This window comes from Nannobrachium achirus (genome assembly GCF_963921795.1).
Source record: "Nannobrachium achirus genome assembly, chromosome: 10".
Lineage (NCBI taxonomy): Eukaryota > Metazoa > Chordata > Actinopteri > Myctophiformes > Myctophidae > Nannobrachium > Nannobrachium achirus.
The window spans coordinates 30527889-30538116 of NC_137819.1; the positions used below are offsets into that span (position 1 = coordinate 30527889).

General features: G+C 41.8%; 1 protein-coding gene across 1 annotated transcript in view; it reads left to right on the forward strand.

Annotated features, from left to right (window-relative positions):
* Positions 1–1036: 1036 nt before the first annotated feature.
* Positions 1037–10228, forward strand: part of LOC308292956 (transcriptional repressor scratch 1-like) — a gene marked incomplete at its 3' end in the record, with an annotated part of 17071 nt that continues 7879 nt past the window's right edge. The window contains exon 1 of the mRNA XM_080735382.1: positions 1037–2219. Within this exon, the coding sequence (XP_080591508.1) occupies positions 2099–2219 (121 nt within the window). The 5' untranslated portion in view covers positions 1037–2098. The remainder of the gene's footprint in view (positions 2220–10228) is intronic.

Here is a 10228-nt window from a genome sequence, read left to right on the forward strand (position 1 = left end):
TACTTAAAAAAGCAAATTAGCAATACTTAAAGGGGCACTCCACCACTTTTCAACCTATGTTCATATAATTGGTCCTCACTCAAAAATAGCTTTTCTCTTTTTTTTATTTTATTTTTTTTTCAGAGGAGGGCTGTGGGCAGGTCAGAAACCCATCGTCTTGTGACATCATCGATTGCCAATCCAGCTTATAGAAACTGCAGGCTTTCTATTCCTGAAAAGTTGCAATTTTAAAGTGGAAGCCATTGTTCTCGCGATAATAAAAATCTAAATATTTTTTTCAAAAATATTGATTAATTTTTTTTTTTTTGGGAAAATGATGATGTCACAAGACGATGGATTCTGAACTTCCCACAGCTCTCCTAGGAGACTTGGACTGAGTAGAAAAAAATTGTGATATTTTATCATGAACATTAGTGAGGACCTATTATATGAAGACAGGTTGAAAAGTGGTGAACTACTCCTTTAAGCACAACTATCAATACAGTGCCAAACAAAAAGTGTCTATAATAGTCAGTGCTAGTCAGTGCTACAACTATCTCACCGCCATGTCAAACACAAGCAAAATACTCAATAGGCCTACTACTAACACAACCTAACAAAAAAGTGTACATTTTTGGAACCTATATATTTGCTTCATTTCCAATATTGAAAATCCAGCGAGAACGTGCCCTCAAAACCACGGCATTAAATTCCTCCCAGGCCTTCACAGCACGCTGCTTGTCCCCGAAGACAAGATGCTCCTTTTTCCTCTGATGGATAAAATTAAGCACTTCCACCACCCTCCCCTCTCCTCTTCCCCCAATTTCTCCCCCTCTTTCTCACTCGACCTCCCCCCCCTCCCCTCCCCTCCCCTCTCCCTCTCCCTCTCCCTCTCCCCTTCCCTCTCACACGGCGGTATAAAACCGCAACAGCTGATCCTGCGCTTCAGAAAGACCCGCACCTCCACGCGCCAAGGAGAGGAGGAAGAGACAGAGAGAGAACGGAAGAGAGAGGAGGGGATAGAGAGAAAAGAAAGAGACAGAGCGGAGAAGAGCATCAATTAGTCCCAGTCATCTTCCAAGTGCAGTTTTTGTACAATACGATACGATTTATTTTTATTTTTTACTCCGGACAGCAAATCATTTCGGCATCCGCACGTTTTATCTTTAGTTTTGCCTTCTTTCCTCTCCGTCTCTCTTTTCTCTATTATTTTTGTACCTTTATTTCCCTCTCCAGCTTCCAAGATCTGATTGAGTCTACGTATCGGTATAATTTACTGCGTGTGTGTGTGGACATTTGCCCCGAGAAGTGTGCTCAACTCACCACGGGGCTGCTGGAATCTCGCTGTTGCCGTTGACATGCCTTTGGACACCGATGCCATTTCTCCCCGTACCTCCGTGGATTGCCCTCGGCGTGACTTCAAGGCAGACTTTTAGTCTTCCTCTTTCCCCTTTTGATCCGTGGTGCTGAAGGGACAGCATCGGAGTCACAACTGTACACAGCGGCGGACGGAGCGATGCGAGGAGCTGTCCGGTGCTGAAAGCACGAGTCCAGAGAACACCTACAAGCGAGGAGCGAAAACCTGTTTACCTGCGACCATCCGCTTGTTTTTTGTTTTTTATACAGTGCCGACGGGTCACAGACGTGCCTATTCCCCCCCGGGCCAGAACGACACCAGGACAAGCATGTGTGTTTTTCCAGAAACCTGAGAAAAACATTTTTGCCTACATGAAAGATTCTGAAGATTTTTAAACGAGGAGACTAAAGAACTCGCTGAGAGTTCTAACGCTATAGCGCTTGTAATTGGCCTTAAAAGCTATGTCTCCTCCACTTAATAGCCAGTTAAAGTGTCTGATTAGATCAGGCAGAGGCCTATAGTCGAACACCTTGAGACCAGGTTATCCTCCACAATCTGACACCTGCTAACACGTTTACTCAGGTTCGGGGTGAGTCAAAGCGTGGGCTTGTAAGAACCAGTTCCTGTGCGTGTGCGTGTGCGTGTGTGCGTGTGTGTGTGTGCGTGCGTGCGTGCGTGCGTGTGTGCGTGTGTGTGTGTGTGTGTGTGTGTGTGTGTGTGTGTGTGTGTGTGCGTGCACGCGCGTGTCACCACTTCACCATCATGCCTCGGTCTTTCTTGGTGAAGAAAGTGAAGCTGGACGAATTTTCGGCTGCACAGCTGGAAAGTTCCTATAGAAGAGAGGAGCACACGCTGAGTCTGCGTTTCCACCATCACGACAAAGGTCAGTCTAGCGCGCGCACACACACACACACACACACACACACACACACACACACACACACACACACACACACACACACACACACACACACACACAGTGTAATGTAACTAACATTTAATTCCATAACAGCTATGGTTTCACTCAGTAAGAAGGGGATGTGTGGAGAGAGGTCAAACTCCGGTCACAGGCCAGATATTGACCAGACCTCCGGCTGAGCCCCTTTTCTTTATGATCATCCTGAAGGCATCTCAGTATCTTTATCCAGGGGACCAGGAATGATAATGGGACAGAGGGGAGAAAGGGAGACAGGTGACAAATATTTCAAACAGGATTGAATCCTATACAATGTTCGCACAATGTAATGGAGAATAATATGGGAGACCTTTTCTTTAACACTGTCCAATGCACTGTCAGCACTATGAGGCCTAATTTATACTCCAATGTATGACGGTGTCTCGCAGGAAAAATTGCAGATCTACAAGCTCACAGCGGGCATGCTATGAGCTCATGTGATGCAGCTTAGATTGGCTATTTTGGGGCACAGGACACCATAGGCTGAAGAGGCAGGACAGATTTTGTGGATTCTGTGGATAGTCTGACAAAACAATGGCAAACATGTTTTATTTATTTTTCCCCCTTAATTTGTTGTTTTCATTATCGGGCTGGAATGGTTTGGAGAAGTTTGGGTTTTAGAGGAACAGAATCTCCCAAAACTAAATTAGACAATTTTTCACAGTTTGATTATGTCCGGCACCTGCCCAATATGTTGATATGCACAATGTATTTGTTTTGTTAATCATTATTTCCCTTATATTTCCCTATAGACCAAATCAAATGTTCCATTGTGTCTGCCAATCACCATTTAAGTTAAAGCCATGACCCCATATTCATGGATTGTATTGATAAGTATAATGTATATTATTGAGCCATTGGAGTTATACATTATGCAAACCTGGTCAGTCCAAATGCAGATGTCCATGCATGCCATACTCCAAGTATTATATTTTATATACTTTTGTTATCTTCATTTTCATCCATCCATCTACGTATGACAAGGTTGTGTTGGTGACCATCTACTGTGAATGAAAATGTGACCTTTCCAACCACCCAAATGTCAGCAAAAAATCTGTGGGCTTTTACCTTTAGATAAGCGTGCTTGAAGACTTCAAATCATTTTTCATCTCATATAGAGTTTCTGAGAGTGGTATGATGTTCATTGCATTTAAATGTGCTCTCCGGTGAGTGTAGGGACATTTTCAATCAGGGAAAGTCAACTGAACGTGTATACAGTGTTTTACAGCAATGCCTGGCCTCACACCCATACATAGTACCTCATACAGTACCTGCTGCCACAGGCTTCAAACGTTGGCTAGGGAGCAGCTCCACTGAAGGTTAAGCATCTTCCCCAAGGGCAACTCGACAGTAGTTGATGAGGAAGAGAGGGGTGTTTCTCATTGACTTTCTCCACCCAGAATGTCCCTGCCAGTCTGGAGACATGAACCAGCATTCCTCTCTCTTACTGTAACCTAGAAGTTCCTGCTGTACATGGATATTTTGTGCCTATTATTGCTGTGTGTGTGTGTGTGTGTGTGTGTGTGTGTGTGTGTGTGTGTGTGTGTGTGTGTGTGTGTGTGTGTGTGTGTGTGTGTGTGTGTGTGTGTGTGTGTGTGTGTGTGTGTGTGTGTACACTGTTAAATATTACCAGGATCTCACAATACTTTACATTATTATTTCACAATATAATACTGTATTCTGAATATTACTGTGTAATCACACCATCATCTGTGATAACACAACAAATGACTGTACTCTAAATTGTTATCAGGATTACACAACACTTTACAATATATCTCACAATAAAATATTGTGTTCAGAATGTTACTGTGATATCACAACAAATTACTTGTAGGCCTACTGTGCTGCATTGTGGGATTACATTTCAAATTTATATCCATTGTGAGAGGGAAAGCAGTGAACTGATGGTGAAGATGGAATTATGAAATTATGAAGTCAATTTCAATTCAAAGGAACTTTCAGAAGTCATGTGAAGTTCATAACATTGCTCTGATAAGGTAAGTCACGCTCCTTTTTTACCCCCTCCACCTTAATGACAACTAGTTGTGCTTTCGCGTGTGGTTCAGTCTTGCTCCAGCAATGTATGTGTGCTGCAGGCTCTGGAGTAGCACTGCTTCCCTGCTGACGTGCGCCTGTCGAGCGGCAGAAGACACCCAAGCACACCGGTGAACCGGCACCGAGCGACGCGCGCCACTATGAGCTTGTATATCTGCTATTAGTTAAAGCGGTGTGTGAGGGAAACACACATTTAAACTGTCGAGTTAAATGTGTATTTCCCTTACAAACCACTTCAACTAAATAGCAGATATACAAGCTCATATTGGCGCGCGTCGCTCGGTGTATACGCCAAGCCGTTTCACCAGTGTGCTTGTGTGGTTTCTGCCGCCGATAGGCTGCACGTCAGCGGGGCTTATTTATATCATGTCGGCTGCTTACTAGCTAGCGGACCGCGGTAGAGAACGTTCCCTGCCCGGTTCAATACGGCCGACGTGCGTGGAAGAACTCCCCGCGACGCACGAGTTACAGACCCACACGGGTCCATTTGGTTCCTATATCTATCATTTAGCTGTGGACCATCTGGAACTCCATCACTCGGACGCGATAATGACCGGACACTACTTTGAGAACCACAGACAATCCTTGTGTCAGTTGTACGTATCCTTACGCCGGGTCCATTTGGTTCTTCTCAACTATATCAATGATAATATTTGCACCGGGGGAGGTTTTATGCTCCAGTGTGGCTAAAAGTTGCTGTTGTAAAAGCAACCGATCCACAAGCCAAGCGTCACGACACATGGGAGCCTGTAGATCATTGGTTTTCAAAGTGGGGTACGGGACCCCGCAGGAGTCCTTCAGGGAGTTCCAGGGGGTCCCTGGCTAAATTATAACAGGTCCATTTTGTTCCATTTGTACATTCTGAGAGTTAAATTAACATATATCATCTCAGAGATAGAAATACCATTACATATGTCCTGGGGGTCCTTGAAATTAAAATGGAATCACTACAGAGCCTTCAAAATCTTCTCTTATGGGGGTCCCTGGCGTATATCTTTTCAAATGGACGTCCACTGGCTGATAAGTGTTAAATTGGGGTTTGTGGAACCACAAGTTTTGAGAACCACTGCTGTAGAGATGGTCTATATTCGACGGGTGACACCATCAGATTAATGATTGATCATTAGCCTACCTGTGGTGTCTACTGCAGTAGGAGCTTAATTTCCGTAAAAAATCCCGTCATAAGTATAATGTCCTTAAATCTTTATGCATGGATTAAATGTATATATTTAATTGCCTACATTAAAACTTTGTTTTGACTTTGATGGAATCTCCTCGCCCAGTCGCCCCTCCCCTTTCCTCCACATGTGAGACATTATGGTCATTAGGGTGACATAGGGTGATTTTTTTTCCCCTTAATATCATAATGTAAGCATACCTAGAAAATAATGTAAGTCAGAAAAATACTGGAATGTGTCTGAATAGAGATTTTATTTTTTATATTATCTTCATCAAATAATATTAAAGTAAAATAAACTGAACATTTTGGAAAGATTTCATTTATTTTAAACTGTACCAAACAGTACATGCCACAGAGTGATAAGCCACTCTGTGGGCATAAATACATTGTGTGTGTGTGTGTGTGTGTGTGTGTGTGTGTGTGTGTGTGTGTGTGTGTGTGTGTGTGTGTGTGTGTGTGTGTGTGTGTGTGTGTGTGTGTGTGTGTGTGTGTGCGTGCGTGCGTGCGTGCGTGCGTGCGTGTGTGTGTGTATTGTGGAATGCATTTAGCATTTCACCTCTTAACAATATCACACAATGGGTATCTCTGTTCAGGTGATATAATGAAGGATGCTGTCCATTGAAGAATAAGATGGGACCACGTGATGGCTACTGCAACTTCAATCTGCAGTATCCTTCCTGAGGATGGCACTTGTACTCTGGAGTTTATCCAAAGGTATTATACTTATAGGCTACTGAAAATGTATTATACTGAATTTAACATTGCTAATAGAATTTGGCATAGAATAATACAAAGTAGATCTAATGTGATTGACAGATTGATTGAGGTTCTAGATAAGGTTTTAGAGGTCCTGGAGAGAGTTTGGTGTCAGCTTGAGATCTCTTGGGCATGGTCAATCATTGAGGTGGTTGTTGTCTTGTCTTATTTATTTTACAGCTGTGTGCCACAGCCACTGATGTGCAGATGACGGAGAAATTACCAAGCACCCCCTGCTTGATTGTCCAAGGTAGATCAAAATAAAGTGAGTTGTGTCACAGTTTGTGATGTTGCTGATCATTGAAATTCTACTCTTGTTCAATTAGCATTTCACCTCTACAATATCACATAATGGGTATCTCTTTTCAGGTGATTTAATGAAGTCTATGGCCTGGATGCTGTCCATTGAAGAGCAAGTGTGATGGGACAACACGATGGGATCATTATTGGATAGCTGTGGTTTTCGCGATCTACTACAACTTCAATCTGCTCCTGAGGATGGTGTGTGTACTCTGGATTGGAGGTATTGTAACACTGAAATTGTACTGAAGCATTGTACTGGATTGCTTGCAACATTGATACTTGAATGTTACTTACTCTCAGTACTACTTTCTTTCTGTGGTGTAGGGCAGGGGTTTTCAAAGTGGGTGACAGGGTGCCGCGAGATCATTTGATAATATTTGAAATGTATTTATTTGGACAAATATTTAGTATCATTTAAACTTGAAGTACAGTTATTTTCAGTCAGTTCTAACCAAAATGGCTATTATCTCAACGTTTTCCTCTCAACCTAATCACTTTTCACTAGTTTAGTACATTTTATGGATGATAAATACAAAACTAACGGTTTTGGACATAAAAGGTTTCCACCCGACAACGATGATATGCTATAAATATAAGGTGCTGGGAGTGAAAATTATAATGTAGGGGTGCTTCGGATTAAAAAGATATTTATGGGGTACCCTGAGACAAAAAGGTTTGGGAACCCGGTGTAGGGTTTACTTAAGGGAAAGGGGAACTGCTGCATGTGCCTTGTATAAACGATGCAATATATGTTTATGTGAAAGTAAAAGTTGTTGTCTTGTCTTATTGTTTACAGGTGCTTCATGGGCATTAACCCTGAGAGAGGCTCCAAATCGAAGAAGCGTGGCGTATCAACCCACACGTGAGCACACTTTTGAGACAACTTGTGGACTTTGAATGGTCGATGGTATTCAGGACTCCAATATGAGACACACTCATACGCATTTGAGAAAACTTGTGGACTTTGAATGGTCGATGGTATTCAGGACTCGAATATGAGACACACTCATACGTGTTTCAGATGCCCTACTCTTGTTTGTCCAACTCCACCAGCCATTATTCTTATCTGGATATGTAAAATTGCCAATATTCTTTGCTGATGCCCTGTCACTTCATTCAGCAATGCTCGCCTCTTCTGTCTCGGCCTGCATGTTAGCAAGGTGCATACTGTAATCATTAGTTTGCTTTGTTCTTACCACTACTGTGTTGCTTTATACCTTCAGGACTTATGTGACTGAGTGCAAAGTTTAGGTGTACTTCACATACTTCGTGCCTGCTGAAGTGTGTTCATATAACACACAGGAGGGTTGCCAGATTTCTCCCCAAGTTGTGAAGGCAACCTCCATTTGTGTTATATGGACACATTTCACCTCTGTTCCAGCTGGCATGAGGGTGAGTAGATGAGTTATTTTGCAGTTAAAGGAACAGTTCACTCAAAAGTGAAAATGTTGTATCTACTCACCACCATGCTGATACAAAGTCAGGTGAAGTTTTTTTTAGTCCACAAAATCACTCCTGGAGTTTCACAGGAAAACAGTGTTGCAGCCTCCTAAATAACTAAAGTCTATGACAACCAGTTTTCAAACTGGCCTCCAGACACCAGACCAAACTCCAGGAGTGTTTGTAGACTTAACACTTCTACTGAGTAAAGGCTTCATGTGTGGTTCTTCTTTGTCCATTTGAAATGTTGCACTTTGTATTGGAATTGTACAATAAAAAGTTTAAATGAATGAAGTTGTTTTTCCTTTCTTTTTTTCTTTTAGCATGTTTGTGTATGTATGGTAAAATCACAGTTAAGGCCCATTCCCACTGAGCCAGATAACAGATAAAAAAATCTCTTTCTTCAGATATTTTTCCATTCAAAGTGGATGATAGATAGTTAGATACAGATAAAACAATATCTGTCACAGATAAAAGAAATATCTGTGGCAGATATTTTTTATCTGTATCTACCATCCACTTTGAATGGAAAAATATCTGGAGAAAGAGCTTTTTTTGTATCTGTTATCTGGCCCATTGGGAATGGGCCTATAAATTCAAATTTACAATATTTTACTGTATTAGATACAATTTACTGTAAATTTACAGTAAATTACTGCCTACTGAGCTGCCTTACATTCACAGTAATAGTGTAAAAATACAGGCAACTACTGTAATATCACAGTAAATAACTGCAATACATACTGCTAAATCACAGTAAATTACTAACATTTCACAGCTGTGAAATTACAGTAATTTACTGCGCAATATTTACTGTGAAAATTACTGTGAAAGTAATGCAATTATTAGCCAGTAATTTACTGTAAATTTACAGCGAATTATTTTACAGTGTAGGTCACCACCATTCCAATCCAATGGTTGCTGGAGTTGATACTTCCTATTAAAGGAATCAACCAATACCATAATAATTTAACAGCATGTTAAAATGAACCTGTTAAGTGTTCACTTTTACACCCTCAATGTAACCCTGAGTAAAAATGACACTCACAGTTTAACTGTAGTGGCATAAGGCACTCTATATAGGAAACCCTGTTTCCTCTAATAGGCTCCTTCTACTGCCATGTTACACTTGTCAATTCCCCCGAGGTCATGGGTTACGATCCCTAGTTGATGGTGGAGTGGTTCAGACCCCCATTACTGGACCTACATGGATGCCTGCTGGCCTAGGATTTAATCAGAGTATAAAATGGACCTGCAAGGGTCCATTTGTACAATCTCAGAGTTAAATTTGTGAGCTGTCACACACTTAGTGTTCCATAATAATAATTTAAAAAGAAGAAATCAACTAGATACATGCTTTATCTGTGCTATAGAGCTCATTGGTGTCTGTTTAGAGAAGGACAACGCCACTGGCACGCAACGCATTGTTCACGTCAATGGTAATCACAGCAGAGAGATGAGTCAAATACAGATCAGAAGCTGCAGTTTCTCTGATCAAATCAAGTACGCCACGCTGCTGCATACCAGCGAAACGGGGATGCTGAGCACCGTGTCATTTTGTTGGCTATGCACAGCAAAATTGGCAGCTGGTAGAGTTTATGGTAAAACAATGCGTTCGGGATAATGATGATGACGTGTTGTGACCAGCTCTAGGTTTCCTTGTACGACGGTGTCACGCACTAGAAATAGCCGATCTGCAAGCTCGCAACATGTTGAGTGAGATCTGCTATTTTCAGTGTGTGACACTTTTGTAAGATGGGGTATGAAATTAAGCATTCTACTAGCTGTGTGTCCGCAGAATACATTTTTCTTACATACACTGAAACATTATAACCTTATAGTTGTAATCCCCCAGGGGTCTATGCTAGGCCCCCTCGCGTTTTCACTCTAATCCAGGGATCTTCAACATTTTCAGGCCGAGGACCCCTTAGTTGAGAGAGATGAAGCAGGGACCCCCAAAACTGATACCATATAGTTTCATCGTTTGAAAGCACAATCATCAGTGTATTTTGGATTCATGTCAATTTGTGTTTTCAGATATTTAACCACTTGAACCGTCATTATAAACTTGACCTTTTACTCTGTACATAGTCTTCTCTTTTTCCCCCTCTACACCAAACCTCTTTGCTGAAAATAGACGATCACAGCGCGAGCCGTTGTGAGCTTGTAGATCTGTTATTTTTGTCTAAAGTTCTCAGAA